Raw genomic sequence first — 24322 nt, forward strand, 5'->3', positions numbered from 1 at the left:
AGGCCGGAGCCTCGAAGTGCATTTCTCCATTCACTTGAATACCTCAAAAGAGAGTGAGTGGGGAACGCCCAAAGAGAGAAAGCATTTGTTTTGCTTGGATTTCACAAGGAAGCATATTGAAAGGTTCAGTGAGACTGAGACCACTCTTGGAACGCTCGTTTGTTCGTTCTATACGACCTAACAGTACGTCTTGTGGGAAAAGCTTCTGTGGACAAGATGAATAACAATGCCAACTCTGTGACATTTAACTGCTCCTTCAGGGAACAAAAGAGTGAATGTGGATCCACAATGCGAGTTCCAAACAGTCCAAGGACAATGAGAAAAGTCGTTACCGCCAGTTCTGCCAAGTCCGAGGATGAGCAAAACGACTTGTCGTCCACCCCATTCAGTTCCCCCATTCAAGATCGAAAACCACCTCAAGATCCCGTTCTGACAGCCCGCCTAAAAGAGGCCATTGCCGCCGAAAAGGAAAACATGCTTCCCACTAATCCGGCCACTCCCCCTATCAAGGACTTGTGGACCGCGGATGGTCTGCCCAACATGGGCTTTCACAAGAGCCGCGATCGTACCCGAAGACCCGCTGTGCTCCGGTTGGTGGAACGCAAGCAAGCCCAAAAGGAGAAGGAACGTGAACGCGACCGCAAAGCACGCGCCAAATCATCTGAAACTATTCGAACTAGCAACATCGTCCAGCCAATGTCCTCCCTTGGACTTTCTTCGACATCTTTCACTTCACGCTTTGCCAGTTGTGAATCTTCGAATGGACAGAGTACGTCGTCCTGTGTGAGCTCAAATGAGCACATCTCCGAGAAGCATCGGAGATTTTCGTCGAATGACGTTCCAAATCTCGCAAACTTGACCACAGAGCGAGTTGGAGCCGTGAGGAGGAGTGCCAGCTCGTCCAGGCACAAAAGTCAGGAGAGGAGCGAAATCCTCACCAAAACCTACATTCGCATTGGTCCAGGCAAACCTGTTCAAATTAGGGAACACTCCCCGTCGAAAACTCCACCTTCGGCTAGAAAACCCTCCCTACCCGAGGAGGATGAAAGTGATATTGGCAGCTTTGCCGCCCGCCTCCAGAGGGAGAAGTCAACCAGCTCCTCCCCAACCTACTCCAGAGCGTCTTCACCGTCAAAGAAGAGTGATCTTCTATTTAACTTTGATCACAAGCCCTTGAAAAGCACAAGCCTTTTAAAAGACATTTCCAATAAAGACAAATCCGAAAAGAGCCAGCCTGAGCCACGCCAGAGAAAACGAAGTTACATCACTGAAAAGACAATCAACCTTGGACCGCCTGAACGACCGCGCCGAAGTGCCAGTGAGCACAATTTCCAATCGTCCAGACACTCAGGCGCCCCATCTCCGACGTCTGCCTCAGCATCAGCATCAGCCTCTGCATCCCCGCCCAGTTCCACCATTCACGAGTCCAAAAGTTGGTCTGCCAACTCGTTGCCTAGATATTCCTCAGATAGGGACTTCCATCCCAACTCTCCCTGCTCATCACCAGCCACGTCAACGTCTTCATCATCAAAAGCCACCACTGCCAGCTTCTCGTCGTTTTCATCCAGCTCAGGAAAATTTGGTGGATCTTCGGAGAGTGTCAGTTCCAATTCCAGTACCGATAGTCATCTCTCTCAGAGGCGGAAATCGCTGGAAAGGCGATTTCAGACACGCTCCAGTCGGCTGAGCTCCTCGCCGGAAAGAAGGCCTGTCCCAGAGGCTCCTCCGAGTGCCGCAAGTCCTGCTAGTAGTGCCAGTAGCGGTTTTAGTAGTGCCAGCTCGCGGCTTCTGTACAATTTGAGTAGTGGATACCGCTACCATCGAGCTGCAGTGAGTGCCAGTGCTTCCAACCGACCAAGGCGTTTCTCCCAAGATCATTCCAGTGACTCGTCCACGTCCTCCTCCAAGCCATCAAAATCAGGTGGTCATGGCAAGAGTGGCAAGGATCCTAAACGGAAGATTTCATTGCCTCCAACTTGTTACGAGGACCCGGAGAGGAGCATTGCAGGCGCAAAACGGTTCGTACTTTTCGAAAACATGTATGGTGAAGGCCTTGGTGGTGGGATTCATTCCAGTAGTAATTCGTTGAGAAGATACGTATCCTCTCCCTGTTCTAGTCACACTTCTTACACCTCTGTCCAAAGCTCTCCTAGTTACTTTCCTCATTTCCCCTCCCCTGAACTCATTTCCCCAGAAAATACAATCAAAATGTCACAGCGACGTAGTTTCGTACGATCCGGCGATAGTGGATTGGCCGGAATGGATTTTCAGATGAAATCTGAAAAGTCGCCCACTCATGCTTCTGGGGTCGAGAAATCGAAAGATGTCTCGAATATCCCCCAAACTAGATCGTCCTCTGACAGCGACATCTTCTCCACTTTAAGTCCAGTCAGTAATCGAGAATACAAGGACGAAGTGATTTCGTACTTGCAATTTGACAAGGAGGATGATACTAAAACACCCAAAGTGTGCAGGAGAAAGAATCTAAGATCCAAGCTCGCCTCCACAGATAGCTCCTCAAGGTCCAAAATCCAAGGAAAACACAAGCAAATTCCAGACAAGGAATACTGTCAAGAGATTGCTGAAGACAGATCTGTCAGTGACACGCAGGACGCTCAGAGTGTTTCAACTGTTTCGGGAACTGGCATGAACTTCTTCCGCAAGTTTGTACAACGTAAAAAAAGACACACTGACGATCGCAAAGATGACAAATCGGACTCCTTAGTCTCGAGCAAACCCCCTGATACCGAAGAGGATCGGGAGAGCCAAGCCCGATTTCGACGAGAAGTCCTTATTGAACGCCTAGTCTCGGACGCTCTCTCGATGCGATCGGGGACGGATTCGTCGTGTTCCAGTGCCAGCTCAACCACTGAAGAGGACACTTGGAACGACTTTCTACGCGACCCTTTGGACTTGGAGGAAATCCAGGATGCGTTGTCTTCCATATCATCCGTCAAAACCAACGCCAGGAGCTCATTGAACCTCTCTTCTGTGTCGGGATCAGGGTTGAAGTTCTTGAGGAACTACCTCCGAAAGAAAAAGCCAAATCTGAGCAAAGCGGAACAGACGGATCGAAATCCCGCTTTCAACGGTGTGCCCGTCCCATACCCACCTCTTGATGACTTTTATGGCCCAGCGTATTTGTCTAATGATGATATCGACATGGAGGATAAGCGCATGTCCATAGCCAGTACGATCGCCAACCTTTTGAATGAATCCTTCAATTCTGACGAGGACTCTGAGCTGGAAAATCTGGATTGGGATGATTGGATGGACCAAGAGGCATCCACTCAGTTAGGGGACTTGGTCTCGTTGGCTCACAATATCCATCATTCAAATGAAAGTGAGGCCTCGGCCTCTCGAGATGACACTCCTATCCAAGATGTTATGGCATCGACCCAAAGAACACCCTGGAGTACACCGTGTAAGGGCGACGCAAAGAAAATGGACACTTTTTCTAAAATGTCCAATTCATTGCCTTTAGCAAATGTACAGAGCAAAAAATCTGCACAAGATCCGAGCAATAGCGACATGTCATTCATGATTGTGGGCTGTCCCCCATTGGCCAACCCGGAGCTCGACGATTTCGACGAACTCAATCGAACAAAGGTAGGCCATCATGATCAACATGGCTTGCTTGAACAAGGGTCAAATGGTCACGGTGGGCGACATAATGACCGAAGAAAGCAAGGCCAACAATACTCGGTGGAGAGAAGGCACGAAAGGACAGGAACGCCTCAAGAGACGTTGTATTTACTTGAGACCTTTGACACCGACAAAGACCCACCCATTATGGCAAGTGTCAAAAGAAGAACGAGAAAGTCGGAGCATCTAAAAAAGATTGATGATGGAGCAAGATTGAGGAATGCCCAGACTAGCTCGCTATTGTCGGCAAGTTCTCAAAATTCCTCACATTCGAATAATAAACATTCGGGCTCCCCGGGGGGAAATTTTGGCACAAGTTCCTCGCTGTTCACGAACTACTCGAGATGGCCATCAGAGAGCTCAAATCAAAGCACGCCGAATGCGGAAAACTCGAGCTCCAGTCGATCCACTGGGACGTCATGTTCCACACCATCGCCAAATCCTCAGTTTGATTGTCAGCTCCAAGCACCAGACTTGACATCTCGAAATCGACTCGTCTCCTTTTGGAACGAAAGAGTCTCGAATCCCACTGATGAAATCCACCCAACGCCCAACACCTTCAAACGGTCCATATCCGATGGGGGATGCCAATTGTTGGCTGGATCGGCCGGATTCAAGCCAGTGTTTCCCAGCTACTACAAACCTGAAACGCACGATTTGGCCAATGAACGTATCCAAGCCTTTGTAAATGCCACTCGAAAGGCTGCTAATGATGCTCAAATGGGGGATTTCCCCATGGTGGATTCAATCAACTCGAGTGCAGGGACTACTCCCAACTCCTTGGAGAAGTGGGAGCAGAATCGTTCCGAGTTGAAGTTGCTCAAATGTCAGTCGGATACCAAAGCCAAAGAAGAGCCGAAAATCTAATCATTTGTCAAAGGAAAACCTAACGTTATTGGTCCAAACATAAAGCAATACAGTACAACTAAACACTTTGAAATTTGATGATGATGATGTTACACAACGGGGTGCAGTTCATTTAATCAGCACTAGAGCTTGATAGTTGCCTGCATTTCAAGTGGGACTTGTCCAGGGATTCCTCGAATTCCACTTTTTACGATTATATGAATGGGAAAAACGGTCGGAGGTCGTTTCGGAATTCCTTCTAAACATCGTGTGTCCACCCACATTGAATGAGATTCGGATGAATTGCTCCAGTTTTTGCCCGTTTTGATTGGGACCTGTGCACCTTCCCCATTGTTATACTAACTGGACACAAAACCGTCCACGGCTGATTGAAGATCCTATACAAATAGTGACGTGGCAACATGTTGGACCTGAGTAGGGTTTTTTTTTGAAGCCAGCTTTCGATTATCAGTCCACTCAGTTTGAGTCATGAGATTCAGGTGCCGCTTCACGGTGTTTCTTTCCATTTTATCTTGCTCCAGTCCAATGAAGGTGACAAAAGGACGTGCCACTTTTTGCGCCCAGCAAACTAGTGATTCACGGGGTTTGTGATTCAATGAGGCAGTTTGTATGTCTTAAAGCTCATTAGTATACGGGTTCTTTTCTTCATGATGTCAAGGTTTGATTTATTCACGCCCTCGACGTCATTCGACCTCGAACTCGTCATTCAATTAAAACGCCTAGCCATATAGCTTACAGCTGGAACTGGCTAAGAAGGATCAACAACGAAGTCGACGGAGGAACTTTATTTCGATGGGAACAATGATCTTGATTGGAGGTGGAGTTTCAATCGTTTCAGCGTCTAAGAGCAACAGATGATGGAATGAATGTCCTTGACTCCCTCGTTCTTTCAATAAGCCTCTTGCCATGCACGGATCGTGAGAGATGTGACACACGTTTTGTGACACGAAGATGCATCAAATGATACTTCTTATTGCAATGGTTTCGAAGGATGCCAAATGATACCTCCTATAAGGGAAGGTTGATCTCGTTTGCATCATCCCAACAACAGGCGAAGAGTGCCAATCAACAGCAACAACGCTACCCAAAACTCGCGGATGAACTAGGCCTATCCAACCATCCATCCATCCATTCGTTCGTTCGTCTGTTCGTCTGCCTGTTTGTCTGTCTGTCCATCCTAGGCAGATGGACTTATTTGGCTTGAACCTAATATATTCTCTCGGGATGCAAATCGTAATTTGCCTTGGAGGAGTTCTTGAATGAAGTAAGTTTAGGCGGGGCTCTCGAGCGGCCTGTCAAACGAGTCCTTGAAACATCCCATTCAAAAAGGTGTACGAGAGTTGCTCAGTTTCATAATTGCCCACATTGATCAAGTTGGCAACCCCTTTCAAACTGACTATTTACTGTGCTTACTGCCCATGTACATAGTAAGTACGTGCAACAATTATGCTCACTCGTATATGACGACGACCTGAGTACTCTTTATTATGTTGGTATTTATATGCCTGTCGCCCCTTGCAAACGAACTTTTTGCTTCTGAGAGCAACGCTGATCGGTCATCAAGGACTACTACCCTTGACCGCTTGAGCCGCAAAATATGTCTTTGAAAATTAGGGAAGAAAGTTCAGTCGATTTTTGGGCATTGGTCCAAATCACAATGCAGGGTTGCCAAGGTCCTTGAAAATGTGGCAAATTTAGGCCTCCCGGATAGTGAGAGATAACAAACTGGGAATTGATGATAAGAAACTCCCGTCCATGGCAAGTTATCTGCAAGTGATCAATTTAACCCCGGGTGTCATCGAATACTTTTGTCATTTGTACAAATGATGCATCCCTGACTTGTTCCAGCATGTTCCCAGCTTTGGCTCCGGTCTTAAGCGAAGACTTTGTTGTTATGGGTAGTAGAAGTCGATGCCGTGCGGAAAGTTCAGTCGCAAGTTTTCTGAGTCATCCATTTGGAAACAAGATTTACCTCATTCTAGCATTTTGGATTGCTTTTGATCCAGTGTTGAGACAGTTAGCCGTGAACGCGATCAGTGACAATCCATCATGCACACGGCTCCGAACATTCAGCTCAGAGGCCGCCCGTTAGACCGGCATTGGAGGGAAGCACGCAAGCGTCGGACCCAAAGCGAGGACTTTGGTGGGCTTGAGATCAAACCCGATTCTCCGATCAATTCTATGAACAGCGGCTTGGAAACGAAGGGCGACGGAGACTTGGTCAAGACTACGTTGGAACAAATTCGAGCCCAGAACTCGAGAGATAAGACCCGTATGTCTTGTGAAGAGATCGACTGTCTTCTGAACAACATTCGACGCTCCCGATCCCAGAGCTCAACTCGACCACCCCCACCGTCAACCTCTCCTCCAGTTCCTCCAAGTGATCCGATATCGACAGTGACTTTAGACTCGTTGCCTTTTGGAGTTATGGGCCTGAAAATCAAAAAAAAGACAATAAAAGCCAAGCCAAGACCTGCTGCACGGGGCTCGACTTGGGCTGAAAAGTCAGTTTCTTCCAACAATGATGATATTGATAAGAGTCAAAAGGAAGTTCAAGAACCAAAATGGACCCATAATCCCTTGTACCATAGTGAGTCGCCGAAGCCTTATCCCCGTAGAAACTCGCATGCAGATCAGGTGAAAGCCGCCAATAACAAGGTCGAGGATATTGGTGTGCAATTAGCTTCACTAAAAGACGAACTGAAAGTAGTGAAAGAGACTGCCAACCGAATCAAATCCGAGGTGGATGAATTCCACCCTCGAAGAGCCAAAAGTCCACCACTGTTCTCTATACGCCCTGCGGTGACCATTGAAGAGATGGATGCTATGGACGAGCACTTTGCTCAGTATCACAAGACCCACCTGATCCGGCCACCTCCGCGGAAAAATAAAGCCGCCAAAAATCGGGGTGCTTCAAGGTCATGCTCTTCGAGTAAGGATGATTTCAATCATCGTCAGATATCTATGTCGCCGCCATCCAAAACAAGCAAGCAACAAATGAAAAGGTAAACAACGCCAATTCATCACCAAGGAAGGAACCAACTAGAGTTGACATTTGGAACGTGTGTACTGCTTGACAAACGACTTTACCGTCATTATCCGGCCGAGCACGCCATAAGAAACGTCGGTTTAGGAAGTAACAAATTAAAGCGCTTCAATGCGAGTTCCTCCAATACTTGTGTAAGATAAGAAGGTTTAACAAACGAGATGAGAAGATCGTCTTCAAGTCGTGGAAGTTAAGTGGTATCATGATTCGTGTTTATTCAACGGTAATGTGAGGAGTGAAACGTCTCGGATTCCTCGGGTTCCTGGTCGAGTGGCACTGTGCTCACTCGATCCTCGTCGTTAATGGCAATAGGCAAAAACGCTGTCAAGTCAACATGATCCTCTCTGTTGAAGAACGGGCCCATTTCTCTTTTGTCCACTTCAGATTGTAAAGAAGGTGCATTGACACCAAAGGAAAAAAACACGAGGAAAAGCCTGGAGATTGGTAGAGCTCGACATACCTGCCAGTTGATGAGTAGATTAGAAATGATCTTGCTGTAAATGCTTTGAACACTACTAGCATTTTAGTCAGTCTCTTAAACATGATGATACCTCCTTGTCTTTGAATCCAACGCCGACTCGTTGATATGGACGACATCACACGCAGAGCAAGAAGCTCATTTGAATAATGTTTCAGCCTCTCTCGCGCTTCCTGCAGACTTTTTGTCTAAAAATAGTTTTTGTCGCAGATTGATGTGGTGGCTGATCCGAAATTGAATTTAAGCCCCAAGCCTCTTCCGAAGAACCCTCTTTTTTTTCTCGGCATTGTTTATTTTATTCCGAAATGCGCCAACACCAAAAGTAGTTCGAGTCGCGGTTATTATTGCGTGGAATTCGCTTTTGGTCAGGGCAATTTTTTGGAATTTCAATGCATTTAAATATCCTCTTGAAGGAGAATAATGTGAAGCAAACGGTTTTCAATATCTTCAAGAGCCCGTGTCATGGCATATCAAGCCTTATATATGTACTTCACATACATTCAAAGCAATGTTGCAAGTAACGTGGCCATCATCAATTACAGTACCTACAAAACTTGAATCGGAGTTGAAATCACCACAATGACGGCGATCTTTCGGCTTGATGATAATAATGATCGTCCTCATCGGGTTCCAATCGAATGTTATTGATGGTTGTCAGCCAATCAAAGCCACAAAGCTATTTCCAATCAAGCTCAATTGGGGTCCCGTCTCAATAACTTTTATGATTCACTTACTCCCCGCCAATTCCGAGCTCTGGGCGCAACATCAATAATACTACGTACAGCTCTCAGGCCTGTGTGTACTCTACAATAGGGCTGCTGGCGAATGTCCTTGAGAATGACAAAAAGGATGACCATCAGAGGGCACATCGACTTTTCCAAGCTATTCTTGGTATTCGGGGAGCTTTTTGCACTTTTTAGATTTATAGCCTTTGTTGGTCCTTCTTTGAGCACCCTTTGCTTTCCGGCATGTGTGCTTGTCTTTTTCTTGCATCGTCGTCTTTGTTGATCAATATCAACGGTTTTTAGGGGTTTGTTTCTGGTTCTGCCTTGGAGGTGGGCCTCCATTTAAATCACCTCTTAAAGATGGATGTCATGCTTATGGTTTTTGGTGGTGCGGTCGGTGAAGCGCACGAAGCATCAAAATATTTTCCTGAACCCTGGCGAGTTCACACAGGTCGACCTTGAATATTAATTGATGGGAAGGCTGGTCCATTAAGTAGCTGTAAAATGGCCAATTACGTTGGACATGCACATTCACACAACTCGCCAACTTCGCAATTCGTATTATTAACAGGACCGATCTTGCGTGATAGAACGAGCACTTTGATCGGTGCTGATTCAATTGATCAGCTTTTTGTGTTCAACAATATTATCACTGTCCATTCACAGTCCATTCGAGACTCGAGTTTTGATTCAAAGATTACATCCGAGTTTAGGTTAAACACCATGAGAACTTGTACATCGACCTTCAAGGCGAACGATTCAATTTGTGGTTTTGGACACCGGTTTAGTGTTAATTACTAATATCGCTCGAGCTTTTCTTGTTCTCCTATCTCCAAAAATACAAATCCGGATTAGCAACATTCCGACCGTCGAGATACTTCTATGTGTAAGTGTGTGTGTTTGTGTGTGTGTCTGTGTGTGCGCGTGTGTGTGAGATAGATAGATAGAGAGAGAGAAAGAAAGAAAGAAAGAAAGAGAAGCGGTGGGAGAAAAAAAACTCGTGCTAGATTTGTTCCCAACCCAAGACCAATATTTGACTCCCGAGTTCAAAGCCCTGTGTCGACTGTATCGCTATATTGATGGCCTCCTTATATGGTCGTCGTCCCTACTACCTCCTTATCTAACCCCCGTCAAATCTGTACTCAAGTCACACTCTGCTTTCGTTTCCAAGTCATACTTCTTTTTTGCATGAATGACCAACCATAATCATTGAACGTAAGGAAGGCTTCCAAACCTGGGTGATATGAAGTCATCATCACGATTCTTCTCCTCCTTCTCCTAAAATTGGACTTTGACGAGTATTTGGATGCACTTAAGTGCTATGCTATTTGGCGCGATCTGGCGAAGAAACGACCAAACGACGTCGTGGTGTGCTCAGGGTGCGATGGCATCAAATATATCAGAGCTTCAACAGCAACAACAACAACAACAACGGCAGCAGTAGGAGCAATAGACATGGCCACAACAGAGAGATGTGGAATGGCCACCGAAGGAACCAACCAGACTCCCAACATCCAACATTCTCCCGTCCGTGATTCGACCTTGAACACTTGAAGCCAAACTTCGGGAGGATGGATGGTAGTCGAAAATTGTTGGCTGCTCTTTGTACTTGAAAGTGGTCGGATATTTCGGGGAAGAGGACGGGGTCTTTGAATGTTAGGCCAGGCTGAAATATCGATTATATGTTGGGGTCTGATAAGATATTTTAGCTATTCCTTCCACTGGGTACTTGTACTTGGCTATTAGCCATCGATAATGGGTACTCTTGAGCACTCTTAGAATGCATCCTGAAAGGATTGTGTCGTCCCTAGAGTGGTTGAAGCTTGGCCAAGATATCTTGAGCTAATTTGTGAACCAATGAGACATTGGAATCTTGCTAGCTATCCAGAAATGGCGATATTCGGAGAAAGCGAGTTTGATAGGAATTTGTTCAATCGTAAAATCTAAATTGCCGCCTTTTTTGCACTCGCAGCTCTGCTATGTTGACGACCTATTTTCATGGCTGAACAAATCGCTTTCATGCGAACAAAACATGAAACGATCATCATTGTACTCACGCAAAGACAATCCCCATTCTCCAATTCGAGAGGTCGATCAATTACAACAAAGGCTTTTCTTCCTCCAGGGCAAAATGGAAATGATGCCGGGAGATCGTGATTCCCCGACATCTATGCCCCACACACTAACCTCATTTGAAACAAGTATTTAATGCGTGTGAGATACGATTGTCAATTCAGGGGTCGAAGGACAACTAAAACACAAGAGCTTGAACATCCATCGGAAGAGTAAGATTTGAACCGACTTGCGGTGTTCAAGCATCATTTATTTGAATATGATGCCGTGCCGTTGTGAAATGCCGGAATCAAATGAATTGTTGTAACCAGGTGCCAAGATTCATCTGGAGAAGGGTTGGTAGAAAAGATATGCCTCGTCATTCTGTTGTAGATTAAGCTTGGATACGCCTCAGAGCCCTACTAGTAAGTACACCGGTCTTTTTCATTTCAAATGCATTTCCAAGCTTTTTTGTGGCCCTTTCTTTCACGTGGCTGGATTTCAACTCCAGTTAAACGAGAGAAACTGACAACCACGTGGTGTATTAAAGTCGTGTTGCCCACCTGGACAGACAGACGTCTTGGGATCCGAAATGGTCGAAGTTTTAAATTGGTATTCAAGATGTTTATCAGGGTGACCGTACCGTCCGCTCTCAATTTGATTTCCCATCTCTTTTAGTTTGGCTGACCAAAAGAAGGACCAAGGCAATGAACGCTACAAGACCAAAAACTATCGAGAGGCTCTTCAACTCTATTCTGAGGCCATTAGTAAGTATCCATGGAAAAGTGGTCATTTATTTCAATTTGAAGTCGAACAAAAACCGTCGATCGCATGCCACAAATGAGCAAGCATGTGCCCTTTTGATTGCATGGGATTATAACCAATCACCATTGGTTGGGTTGCTGGCCAGCCCAGAGCAACAAAGAGCCACCATCTTCGAGAGTATAGATGGGGAGAGAGACAGACAGACCCCTTTGGAAAAAATCTGTTCATTTTCGAAATTTGAAATGCCTTCACTGACGTCGTCGCGTTTGCAACAACCCCAAAATTTATCTGCCTACATAAAACGCCCACACAAATGAGAGTGCATCATCATGTCACTCCAAGGCAGAAACGTGAGGCGATTGATTCTTCTGAGAGCCCCATTACAATCTATTCGAAATGATGATGAATGATTCCTAAAGGCCCACTTGGCTTCCATATATTTCCAAGAAGTTCAAAGACTAAACGCCTTAAACTTTTGCACAAGCTGCCAAGCCGCCCAACCACCAAAAGCGAGGAACGAACGGAACGAATCTCATGGCATGTCTGATCTGCTTTATAGCTCTGGACCCAGAATGTCCGGCCTACTACAGCAATCGATCTGCCTGCTACATGATGCTGGCCCAATTCAATGATGGCCTCAAGGACGCCAAGACCTGCGTGGAGCTGGATTCGGACTTCACCAAAGGCTACATCCGAATGATCAAATGCTGTGTGGCCCTGGGCGAAGTGGCGTCAGCCAAGCAAGCCCTTCAAAGGGCCCTCGAGATTGAGCCCGACAATGCCGGCCTGAAATCGGAAAAGAATTCGGTCGACTCCTTGGAGAAGTTCAAGAATGAAGCTCAAAGCGCCTTCAATGACAAAGAGTACCGGAAAGTAAGTGGAAAAGTAGCCTGATATTCCGCGGTTCGAATTCTGATCAACATTGGTCCCACCTTATCTTTCAGGCGCTCTACTGCCTTGATCGAGCCCTCACTATCGCTACAGCCTGTCGCAATCTGAAGATCCTTCGTGCGGAATGTCTGGCCTTCCTGGGCCGCATTCCCGAAGGCCAAGAAGTAGCCAATGACCTTCTGCGAGCGGATGGCCGCAATGCGGATGCTATGTATGTTCGCGGACTCTGCTTGTACTATGAAGACAACCTGGACAAAGCCTTCTCACATTTCCAACAAGTTCTGAGATTGGCACCTGACCATAGGGCCAAACACGTGTACAAGAAGGCCAAGCTTCTCAAGCAAAAGAAAGACGAGGGAAACGCAGCCTTCAAGGCCTCCAAGCTCAGCGAGGCCCTGAGCTTGTATTCCGAAGCCCTGGAGATCGATCCATTGAACAAGACCACCAATGCCAAGCTGTTTTTCAACCGTGGGACCGTCGCAGCCAGGGTAAGTGTGATCAATGCGAAATGTTTAACCCCCCAAAATTGATGAATGTTCTTCCTTAAGATGAGCAAATGGCAACAATCCGTGGACGATTGCACAGCAGCGCTGAACTTGGATGATGGTTATCTTAAAGCCCTCCTGCGAAGAGCCAAATCCCTGATCGAACTCGAGTCCTACGAGGAAGCTGTTCGCGATTGTGAAAAGGCCGTGCGGTTGGATCGATCCGTGGAAACGAAAAGACTCCTGCAACAGGCTAAATTGGAATTGCAAAAAAGCAAGAGGAAGGACTACTACAAGATCCTCGGGGTGAGCAAAACCGCCTCCGACGATGAGATCAAGAAAGCCTACCGTAAACGGGCTATGGTCCACCATCCGGGTAAGTCCATCCTGAAACTGGGAATCACATTCCAAAGCAAGCTAACCCGATGTGCTTGATGAACTTTACAGATCGGCACGCAAATGCTACCGAAGAGGAAAAGAAAGAACACGAGAAGAAATTCAAAGAGGTCGGTGAGGCCTACGGCGTGTTGACGGATTCCAAGAAGAGGACGAGATACGACAATGGTCATGATTTGGATAATTTGGACGGTGGCCATGGGTTCTCAGGACATGGAGTTGATCCCTCTGACATTTTCCAGGCCTTCTTCCATGGAGGCGCTGGCGCGCCTAACATGGGTGGAGGTATGCCTGGGGGAACCCATTTCTCCTTTGGCGGCATGGGCGGAGGAGGAGGTGGAGCCGCACCCGGCGGATTTTCGTTCCAATTCGGTTAAGGCCGATGGCTGAATCAGATGTTCGTTTGAATGAAACAATTGCTCCCTTGGCCTAGCCTTGTTAAGAAAAGAAATATACATGTGAATCCATTTTTCAATGACGCGTTTTAATCTCACTAGTTTCGTCCACTATGGCTTTTCCTCAAATACTGAACTGACGTAGAATTGTAGTAAGGAAACACGTAGAGTCCGCTCATTTCCTTGTTAAATTTTTGGGCTCCCATGTATAAACATTGATGGCTTGGTTAAATGTCAGTTTATTACATGAGAGGCTACACTAAAAGGCACAAAATAATAAGATGTTTTAAGAAGCAGGTCATAAGGAAATGATCGCAATGTCACAAAGAAAAGTAAGAATGTAAGCTATAATGTACGTGGCAACAAATAATGGTTCAAAATTGTTTTAAAACCAAAAGTAAAGTGTCACCTCTCTGCCTCAATACCATCATAAGAAAAAAAATGTCAGAAATACCTAACTCCTAATACTTCATTTACTTGTTTATGGGTTCAGCAATTTAGGAACGAATAAATAAGGAATCTATCGCCTGACTTAAAAAAGTCAAATCTAACAACTTTGAATTATATTTCATACAAATGATAGGTGAATTTGGTTTACTGTGGAAATGATTTTCAAAAAGTGAGCAAAAATACTGCTTTTCTAATTCCACCTACTGCAATCAGTTTTGCATGAAGAAAATATGCCAAAAAAGAAAACACTGTTTTAAAGAACACAGTTTAGGTTTCTGTTTTGGTTGAAGACGTTCAAAAGGTTTCAAAAGTGCTGGTTGCTAAGTAATGTAATAGATTTGTGTGTATGAGGGCCTCTTTAACTAGACAATGAAGGTACCCTGAATGATAGAATTTGAGGTCTGCAGGTAAGCCCTAAAAGATGTCTTATCATTCCTCCAGCGAAGAAGCTACAAGCAAGGAGTTTGGTGGCTGGCCATTGTTTACTGAAAATAATTCATGAACTTTGGAATAGCTTAGCATCTGGCTATTATCTATTCAAAGACACTTATTAATACATCAAGCCTCTATTATTAGTGATTTATTTTTGTTCTGTCAAAGTACAGTATTTTTCCTCATTATCTGGCATCAAATGCATCTTTTAAAGCCAAAAAATACATAACAACAGTTTTAGCAATTTGCTTTTGAAAAATATCATTCTTACACTGTAGCAACGGCGGAAGTTATTCCATTTTTACCATCAACTCTTTGAAAGAGGAAATCTGGTTCATGGCTTTAAACAAATACATTCTTACAAGAAATAGAAAGCAATGTTGAATAGTTGAAGTCATATCATTAGAATGTAATCTTAAAATATCCCAGTTCTTGAACACTTCGGAACAGTGCTAGGAGTCTTTTGTTTTTTCCTGCTGTATAAGTTGAGATAAAAAAGTGAAAAAACTTTTATTAAAAACCCTCTTTTTGATGTATTAGAGGCATATGACAAAGGTTTTAAAGACTTAGTTTGCTTTAGATACGATCCGTGAGCTATTTTTACCACGAAATATTCCTTTCAATTCATTTTTTTTTTATATTTGCAGATTTTTTGAACACTTTTGCACGTTTCGGATAAAGGTGTACAAAATAAAGAGTATAAATTTACCTGCTTAGAATTGGAGAGGTCTACGTTTCTTATTTCATTACTTTAATTTAAAAGTGGCTCAGAGCTGTTATAACCAAGAGCAGGCCGATTTTGTGGAAAGCTCGTTCACAGTCCATGTGTCTAGAAGTTCCTGTCTTTGAATTGAATCAAACTGATTTAAAAACTCTTTCTTTCCAAGGACAAATTCGGAATGCCACTCCAGTCAAATAGTCAGATTGGCCGTCTGTCCCACTCAAGTTGAGGCAATGGGCTGGTTCAATCGTGGATGATTCAATAGAGGATGGAATCTGCCGGTGTGTACCTACTCAACCACGACGACCCCAAAGATGACTTGAATATTTTTATAAACATTAATTGAGCCACGGAATGTATTGAGATTTTAGTGAATAATGAACTAAGCATGAGCTAGCGTTTCTTGGAATCGAAGAATTCATACATACGAGTGATATGACCGATGCCAATCAAGCCACTCAAAACGGAACATAACTTGTAATTCAAATGGAATTCATACCAAAGACAATAGCGATGACCTGATACCCTAAAAGAACTGTCATGGTAGGGCAAAAAAACAGGAACTGGAGCTGTCTGAGCAGATATCTGCAACCGATGTGCAGACGCATGCTTTCATCAGCATTTATCTTTGCTCAAAGTACATAGACTGGCCAATTGGATTCTGAATGTCTTTCAAATATCAAGAAACAGTTCTGGAATCGTGGGTATTGGCTCTTGCAACATGAAAGGCCATTGGAAACTGAGAGCCTGTGTTAGACCGAAAAAAAACAACAGAATTTTGTCATCTTGGTCTTGATTCTGAGGCACCTTTCAATTTAAAGCATATTCCTTTGTTGTACCAAATCAATTGCTTCATTCTTGATCAATAGAATAGCTATTACAGACGGCTTCATCCCGTTTTCATGGGCTTCCATATAAATCTTTGAAGATCTCCAACTTCAACCTAAACAGTTGTGATAATTTAGCGTCTTGACCAAAAGCAGCCTTACGTATGTTACTATTGGAAAGTAGATAATACCTTGAAAGTCTTTTCAAGCAGTTAGTAACCTCAAATTCACACAAAATGGACCTCTAGTTATGTATTTCTGATCATTGCCTATATTTGGCTGTAATTGACGTCAAACCCGTGCAATTCCGATAACATAAAGAATATCAACTTCATAGACAGTTTAAGGGGAAAATTTGTTTGAAACCTCGGGAATTATATCTTTGGATAAAGTACATTGTACACTACGTAATAGCGATCTCTCCAATGCAGCATTCAAGCTCAGATAAACTGTGCACGTTCCAATGAGAAAAGGAAACAATCACTTGAAGCCGCAAGTTGTGCAATATCTAAGTAGTGAAATTGTTCCTGTCCGTTTTGAGCGACAATTAATTGCTATGCTATTCGTTTTGCTATCTAGTGTTCAAATCAGTCAGGTCAATGAGTGTGAAATCAATGGTCCACGATTACGAGGCGCCCAATAGCTGATGAAAGGGCATTCCGGACGACCACATTGTCAAGCGAATGACATCTTATCTCGAGATAAAGACGACAAAATATTGAATCTCCGATCTATTTAAAAAACCATTCGAGGGCTACAACAGCTCTAGTCATTCCCCACAGGAGAATTCCAAAGGAATCATAATGAAGTTCCAGGTTTGCCTCTTAGTGATAGCTTGTACAGTTTTCAGTGCTCAATCCAGTTCAATCCTAATGTACATGCCGGCTGGATCCAAGAGCCATTGGAACGCTTGGAGGCCTCTGGCCGTGGCCTTGGCCAAGCGTGGCCACTCACTCACCGTGTTCACTCCCAACAAGGATCCCGTGTTTGATGGGATGAAAAACGTGGATCTGCATGTCACCGGGCTGGCATTGGATTCTATCATGAGCTCAAAGGAAATCTTCGAGGGGAAACTTTATTTTGACATTCAAAAGCTCATGTCGTTTCTGCTTGAGGTAATAGGATTCAATCAATGGACAGAGAGCGACTAATCTTAACAAAAACTGGTTTGATTTTAGACCCAAAACACGACCTTTCATCATCCAGGTTTCCAAAAGATTTACAACGAGAAGCCAAAGTTTGATTTGGCCATTGTCCACGTTTTCAATCTGGACTTTGGTTTCTATTTCGCCAAAGAAGTGCTCAACACGCCTAGCATGATCCTCTTTCCGGGGTCTAGATTCCCTTGGGCGGATTTCTTTATGGGAAATCCATTGGATCCTTCCTATATTCCATTTGAATCCTTACCATATTCGCAAGAGATGTCCTTCTTCCAACGAGTGATCAATTTCGCGGCCACTCATGCCTTTGCCAGAACTTCGTGGTACCTTTTTCCAAAATTGGAAAACCACGCTCAACAGCTAACCAATGGCGAGTATCAGGTGGACCTGAACAAGGCCGCAATGGACATGGATTTCTGCCTGGCCAATGGACACCCAATATTTGATGGAGTTCGACCAATCAATCCGAATATGGAGTTTGTGGGTGGACTTCATCTCAATGATCCCAAACCCTTACCCAAAGACATCAAAGAATGGATTGATGGAGCTAAAGATGGAGTCATTTACGCGGCATTTGGATCGGTAAGAAGGTTTTCTTTGAGATCCAAATATGACTTCATAATCAATTAACCAAGTCATTCAGATCCTATCTGGGAGCCAAATGCCCGAAAGGATTCGACAAATGTTCATCAACGTGTTTTCCTCCTTGAAACAACGCGTGATTTTCAAATGGGAAACGGAAGAGATGGAAGGAAAACCCGAAAATGTACTCTTGAAGAAGTGGTGTCCACAACAAGATATCTTGGCCCATCCCAATGTGAAACTTTTCATCACCCATGGAGGATTACTTGGCACTGAAGAGTCATTAAGAAGTCATGTTCCAATGCTTTGCATCCCGGGATTCGCCGATCAACCAGGAAATGCCAACATTGCTGAGAGGCTGGGCTATGGTTTGAAACTGGATTGGGCCACCCTGACCGAGGAAGACTTACGGTAATAACGTAGAGCCCTAACGGTAACCAGCAATTAATGCGTGTCTCTATAGTAGTCAGACCAAATTCAAGCCTTACTCACATGACATAGGAAATTGCCTCATCGTCTATCTAATCTGTTCCGTTATACTTTTGAAAGAAACTGGTGGTAGGGAATTCCAAAACGATTACTTGGTTTTGTCTGTTTCAATTACAGACAATCGATAACGGCTCTGTTGACTGATCCAAAGTTCAAAGACAATGCTCGACATTATGGACAACTCTTCACTGACAATATAGTACCACCAATTGAGAAAGCGGTTTATCACGTGGAGCATTTGATTCGCCATAAAGGTGCCCAACATTTAAAACCAGCACATCTTCATCTCAATTGGTTGCAATATCATTCAGTGGATGTGGTGGCCTTTCTTACTATGCTCCCAATTGTTATTTTCACGATCTTTTTCAAGCTCACTGTTGCATGCTGTTCCTTTAAAAGTCAGAAGGTAAAGCTTTCCTAAGAATGAAATACAAATGTTATAGCGAAATCGAAGTGTTTCATGTAATCATAAGATAGCTATATTTTAATCAATTCCTTCAATCTTCAAAATTTCGTAGTATGCTTTACTGTAGATTCACTCTAGCATGGTCACCAACACCTTGGCACAAAAATTCTTCGTGGTGTTTTTTAGACGAAATGGATGGATGGATGGATGAATGTTTTGGCGTATTGCTAACTTTGGGTTTGACATGACTGTTTGAACTTTTTTCCGGAGGTGCTGAATTGCAAATAAAATAAAAAGTTTTACCACATATTATCAAAACAAGTAGTTTTTTTTGCGATAATACAAAATATTCGTTTCCCATAAATAAGAAACTATGGTGCTAGAGAAGCGGTTAATATGAATAAATATCATAGACAATATATTGGTGATGAATCGATGAAATCAATAAGTCTGATGAAAAGACCAGTTCGTTCTCCAAAGTACAGCCCATTGAGAAAAGTAACATTCATGTAGAGTATGTTTCGGTTAAGTTTTAAGGTTTTGTAGTACGTGTATGACATGATGAAGTGGAAAACAGAAAAAACCGAACTCACCCTGAAAAGTTATCTCTTTGATTTGCTTATCATAAAGAAACCTTGAACTAGTTCTTCAAGAGATAGCAAAATGAAATTGCGTCACACGGTGGTACCCACAACACTGATTAACTGTTTGTGAAAATGTCAAGGGTTGTAGTTACGTTTTTCGTTGTTATGAAAGCAAAAAGAACAACTTTTGGATCTTGGAAAATACCTCAGACTAGTGTATGAATCCACTTAAAATCTGTAAGAAGAAAAAGAGATATCAAAACGTAATTTTTAACTGGGGGGAGTGGTTAGCGCGGCTTCTTGGCAAGAGAGAGGCCCCCGGTTCGAGTCTCCCCTTTGACCTTTCTTGACAGAAAGTTGCTAGACGGATGGAGATAGACGTAAAGATGGAGAACTTCAACCTGATACCGGACTACGACATGAAACACTGGAAAAACCCAATTCCTTGAATTAAAGAAATACTTGCATAGTTGTAACCTGTGTACTACATAAATAATAATGGATGTTGTAACGGCTGGTTTCGCTGGCCGTACGAGTAGGTCACTGCCTCGCCCTAGAACTCTGGAAAAATCAATAGATGTTTGGAATAATCTTAGTTGCTTTTTAAAATCAAATGTTATCAAAATCTATAGAGCAAACGATAAGATATTGCGCTTTCAAAAATTACATTTGCCTTAAATTTGACCACAAAATGCTCCGGCTATATCTTGAAGCAATTCCAAAGGACTATATTAGGTATTTTTGATGCCCAAAATCTAAAAGAACATATTTTACTTGTTTCAAGCTGGTAGAAAAACCTTGAAAATAGTTTGTAACATCACTTAAAACTTACTTAATGTGAATACTTCGCGATTATGATGCCATACTTGTTAATTGCAACTTGAATCAAGCTTGATCTTGAATTTTGACAAGATTCTATCAAGCTTGAGTAAAAACAGCTTTTGGTATCTAAGTAAGAATGATAGGCAATTTTAAATCTTTTCCAAATTTTAAATGACAGTTCTTGCTGCTTTTAGCTTTTAAAAATCTTAAAGTAAATGAAAAAAAATTCTTGTCGTGCCATTAAAACGATAATTATGTGTCTGGGCAAGAACTTGAAATGTAGTTTGGCCATTTTTCGAGGTATTAAGATGCAAAACGTAACTTTCAAGCTGTATTAACTAAACTTCTGCGACATAGATGTTAATGAAATTTCATGACGATACATAACAAAGAGTACTGTTAATTCTGGTTGACTTCGCTTTTGACGGCGAAACGTTTTAATGTACTTTAAGTGATATAACACACTTTTCAGAGCTACTTTTAAGCATGCCATATTAACAATAATTGTTTCTTTTGTTTCTTTGACAAAGGAACAAGTATTTAGATGTCCTGGCATTTGAGCAAACACTTAACCAGAAATTTTAATCAGCGTGGTAATTTTGCAGTAACTCGTTTTGAATGGTACAGTTGTGGGAAGGTGGTCAAAACCTAAGATATAGCGAACATCCGTGATTCAAAGGGCACTTTGAACGGCCACAGCGACCTGGCGATTGAGAGTTCCTCTTATCGCTCCATAGAAACTCGAAATAACACAAATTCAGGACATTATTTCAGATGGAAGAGCAAAGTGCTTTGCGATGGACACGCTCTAAAATCAACTTCTATTAATCATGATGAAGAATCAACTAATCACATTGGTGTTTTTGGGTGTCATCCTTGGCACTCATGCAGGTTCCATCTTCATGTACATGTCAATTGGGTCTAAGAGTCATTGGAACGTCTGGCGACCTTTGGCCCTGGCCTTGGCCAAGAGGGGTCATACGCTAACCATATTTGCTCCCAATAAGGACCCAAAGTTTGATGGCATGCCGAATGTGGAACTTCATACCACAGGACTTTCAATGGATTCAATTCTCAATTCGGAGGCGATCTTCGAAGGAAAAGCTTCTCTGAACTTCAACGATTTTTTACAATTCCAATTGGAAGTAAGCTTTTTGTTGAAAAATTAAGGAAAGAGAGAGTGTTGAGTAACTTAATTTTTCGTCTATTTCAGTCTCAAAACACGACGTTTCATCATCCAGGTTTCCAAAAGATTTACAACGAGAAGCCAAAATTCGACTTGGCCATTGTTCATGTGTTCAATATTGACTTTGGTTTCTATTTCGCCAAAGAAGTGCTCAACACGCCTAGTATGATCCTCTTCCCTGGATCCCGATTCAAATGGGCGGAATATTTCATGGGAAATCCACTGGATCCTTCCTATATTCCCATAGAGTTTTCAACTTATTCGCAAGACATGACCTTCTTCCAAAGAGTCATGAACTTTGTGGGCACGCAGGCCTTTGCCAGATCCAGTTGGTATGTTTTTCCAAAGCTTGAAAAACAGGCCCAGGAGCTGACCAATGGTAAATATCAAGTGGACATAAGTAAAGCTGCCATGGATATGGATTATTGCTTGACCAATGGTCATCCAATTTTCGATGGAGTTCGACCAACCAATCCGAATATGGAGGTTGTGGGAGGGCTTCATCTCAATGATCCCAAACCCTTACCCAAAGACATCAAGGAGTGGATTGATGGAGCCAAAGACGGAGTCATTTATGTGTCCTTTGGATCGGTATGCTTAAATAACATTTTTGTGGTCTAATATTTGGACCAAGTTAAAGCCTTGGTTTTAGGTCTTGTCAGGCAGCAAAATGCCAGAGCGGATTCGACAAATGTTCATCAACGTGTTTTCCTCCTTGAAACAACGCGTGATTTTCAAATGGGAAACGGAAGAGATGGAAGGAAAACCCGAAAATGTGCTCTTGAAGAACTGGTGTCCGCAACAAGATATCTTGGCCCATCCCAATGTGAAACTCTTCATCACCCATGGAGGATTACTTGGCACTGAAGAGTCATTAAGAAGTCATGTTCCAATGCTTTACATCCCGGGATTCGCCGATCAACCAGGAAATGCCAACGTTGCTGAGAGGCTGGGCTATGGTTTGAAACTGGATTGGGCCACCCTGACCGAGGAAGACTTACGGTAATTACGTAGAGCCCTAACGGTAACCAGCAATTAATGCGTGTCTCTATAGTAGTCAGACCAAATTCAAGCCTTACTCACATGACATAGGAAATTGCCTCATCGTCTATCTAATCTGTTCCGTTATACTTTTGAAAGAAACTGGTGGTAGGGAATTCCAAAACGATTACTTGGTTTTGTCTGTTTCAATTACAGACAATCGATAACGGCTCTGTTGACTGATCCAAAGTTCAAAGACAATGCTCGACATTATGGACAACTCTTCACTGACAATATAGTACCACCAATTGAGAAAGCGGTTTATCACGTGGAGCATTTGATTCGCCATAAAGGTGCCCAACATTTAAAACCAGCACATCTTCATCTCAATTGGTTGCAATATCATTCAGTGGATGTGGTGGCCTTCCTTATTATGGTCCCAATTGTTATTTTCACGATCTTTTTCAAGCTCATTGTTGCATGTTGTTGCTCAAAAAGGCAAAAAATCAAGCTTTCGTAATAAATTGGATATATGTAACGTTAGATTGTTGGGAAAAATAAATCTTCAACGTTGTTCTTTTAAGTAAGAGGGATATATGAAAAAAGCGCGAGTGGAATAGCAGAATCCTATGGCATCGAGAACCACAGTGTTATGCTGTCTGATTGTAGAGGCGCTGCCTTCGATTGGGCCCTGGTTTATGGTTACCCATTCAGCTGCAGTAGAAATCCACACCAGGCCCGGTTTTACTTTTCTTTGTTCTCTTTTCAATGATAGATGTTACGTCGAAAAAGACGGGTGTGTGTTGTGAAGCAATTTTGATCAATTTTCTACGTACCATCGGTGCGTTTTCGAGTACGCGTAGGGTTAGAAAAGAACTTCAACGTTTATTGAAAACAACTGGAATGAGGAATTTGTTGTCCCAGGAGAGAAATGAAAGAACTCGGGTGTATCGTTGACCTAAATAGTCCAGTAAGTTGACAAAATCTCATGGTGTGGAAGTTATCGAAAATCGTCCAATTTCAATAACAACGAATCTAATTCCAAACTAAGGGTTCAAATTGTGTTTTCCCGCACCGTTGGGACTGCAGTTCGAACATCAAATCCATTACAGTCAAGTTTCCCGGGGTAAGTTTTCAACTGCGGGTCTCAAAAATGAATTGTGATTATTTTCCAACAATTTGCTGTTAAATTGCAGTTAATTTGTATCCCAATACAAAGCTACGCAAACGATGACAAAAGTTTCAAAAAAGTGAAAATATTACATAACTTGGTTATACAAAAGTATACCAGTATTTTGGTGGAATTTGTTCCGAATTGTTGTAACTCGAAACTTGAGGATGAATAGAAAGGAATAAGCCCAAACAACAAACAGTTGCTGAAGTTGAAGGCTCTGAGCTCTTGGCTCTGAATTGGTCTGCTAAAATGGTATGCCCCACGATGTCGTAAATCAACCTTGTTGCCAGAACATATGACAGTTTGAGTAGCAATAAAATATAGATTCAAGATCAAGTTGAGCAAACCTGAACCCACTTTTTAAGGTAAAAGGGTGAATCTTGGATCGAATGAAGATCACCTTACGTAAGGTCCTGTTGTACGATTTTTGCTCAATACAGTAGTCTGACCTTCACTTTAGAGAATTAGGCACTACATTCCAAAACACAATTACCTCCATCTATTGGTGGTTAATTCAAGAATTGAATTAAAAGGATTGAGTAAAAAAGATTGAGAAGAATTCTGGGATTCTTTGTAATCCCAGTTCAGGATTGATTTCACACTGTATTATTGCAGCTCACGGTAATGTCATTGGGTAAGATAACTTAACATATATGGGTAGATGTTTAGTTGTATAGAAAAGAATGTCGATTAAAGAAAATAATGGTTAGAGCCATGAAGTAGTTTGAAGAGATTGTTACAATAGACGTGACTAAAATCAGTT

At 43.0% G+C, this 24322-nt stretch overlaps 4 protein-coding genes across 5 annotated transcripts in view; all 4 read left to right on the plus strand.

Annotated features, from left to right (window-relative positions):
* Positions 1-260: 260 nt before the first annotated feature.
* Positions 261-13825, plus strand: LOC131885638 (dnaJ homolog subfamily C member 7-like). 2 transcript variants are annotated; one of them, XM_059233747.1, is made up of 6 exons: positions 261-2018; positions 11492-11580; positions 12138-12451; positions 12523-12957; positions 13018-13330; positions 13402-13825. In XM_059233747.1, exons 1-6 carry the CDS (start codon positions 289-291, stop codon positions 13725-13727), a joined length of 3207 nt encoding a protein of 1068 aa, XP_059089730.1. In that variant the 5' UTR covers positions 261-288; the 3' UTR covers positions 13728-13825. The 2 variants fall into 2 exon arrangements, with proteins under 2 accessions (XP_059089730.1, XP_059089731.1); XM_059233748.1 differs by lacking the exon at positions 261-2018 and adding an exon at positions 6366-7517.
* Positions 2025-4585, plus strand: LOC131885641 (uncharacterized). The gene has a single exon (XM_059233750.1). The coding sequence runs from the start codon at positions 2038-2040 to the stop codon at positions 4510-4512; it is 2475 nt and encodes an 824-aa protein (XP_059089733.1). The 5' UTR covers positions 2025-2037; the 3' UTR covers positions 4513-4585.
* A 3085-nt stretch (positions 13826-16910) lies between the features above and the next one.
* LOC131884964 (uncharacterized) lies at positions 16911-22968 on the plus strand. The gene is made up of 8 exons (XM_059232869.1): positions 16911-17290; positions 17354-17917; positions 17979-18328; positions 18524-18818; positions 21034-21363; positions 21432-21995; positions 22057-22406; positions 22602-22968. The coding sequence occupies exons 1-8, from the start codon at positions 16979-16981 to the stop codon at positions 22903-22905; spliced, it is 3069 nt and encodes a 1022-aa protein (XP_059088852.1). The 5' UTR covers positions 16911-16978; the 3' UTR covers positions 22906-22968.
* A 450-nt stretch (positions 22969-23418) lies between these two features.
* LOC131885644 (UDP-glycosyltransferase UGT5-like) overlaps positions 23419-24322 on the plus strand; it is an 8492-nt gene continuing 7588 nt past the window's right edge. The window contains exon 1 of the mRNA XM_059233755.1: positions 23419-23511. The gene's annotated coding sequence lies outside the window, so the exon portion shown is untranslated. The remainder of the gene's footprint in view (positions 23512-24322) is intronic.

This window comes from Tigriopus californicus, chromosome 8 (genome assembly GCF_007210705.1).
Source record: "Tigriopus californicus strain San Diego chromosome 8, Tcal_SD_v2.1, whole genome shotgun sequence".
Taxonomy (NCBI): Eukaryota; Metazoa; Arthropoda; class Copepoda; order Harpacticoida; family Harpacticidae; genus Tigriopus; species Tigriopus californicus.

Bases quoted from the DNA above. Each gene is read 5' to 3' on its own strand.
- LOC131885641 (XM_059233750.1), top strand. From the start codon at position 2,038: ATGTATGGTGAAGGCCTTGGTGGTGGGATTCATTCCAGTAGTAATTCG.
- LOC131884964 (XM_059232869.1), top strand. From the start codon at position 16,979: ATGAAGTTCCAGGTTTGCCTCTTAGTGATAGCTTGTACAGTTTTCAGT. The intron at 18,819-21,033 runs CTTTCCTAAGAA...ACGCTCTAAAAT, and splicing joins TTAAAAGTCAGAAGGTAAAG to CAACTTCTATTAATCATGAT. The intron at 21,364-21,431 runs GTAAGCTTTTTG...CGTCTATTTCAG, and splicing joins TTTTACAATTCCAATTGGAA to TCTCAAAACACGACGTTTCA.
- LOC131885638 (XM_059233747.1), top strand. From the start codon at position 289: ATGCGAGTTCCAAACAGTCCAAGGACAATGAGAAAAGTCGTTACCGCC. The intron at 2,019-11,491 runs GTTCGTACTTTT...CATCTCTTTTAG, and splicing joins AGCATTGCAGGCGCAAAACG to TTTGGCTGACCAAAAGAAGG. The intron at 12,452-12,522 runs GTAAGTGGAAAA...CTTATCTTTCAG, and splicing joins ATGACAAAGAGTACCGGAAA to GCGCTCTACTGCCTTGATCG.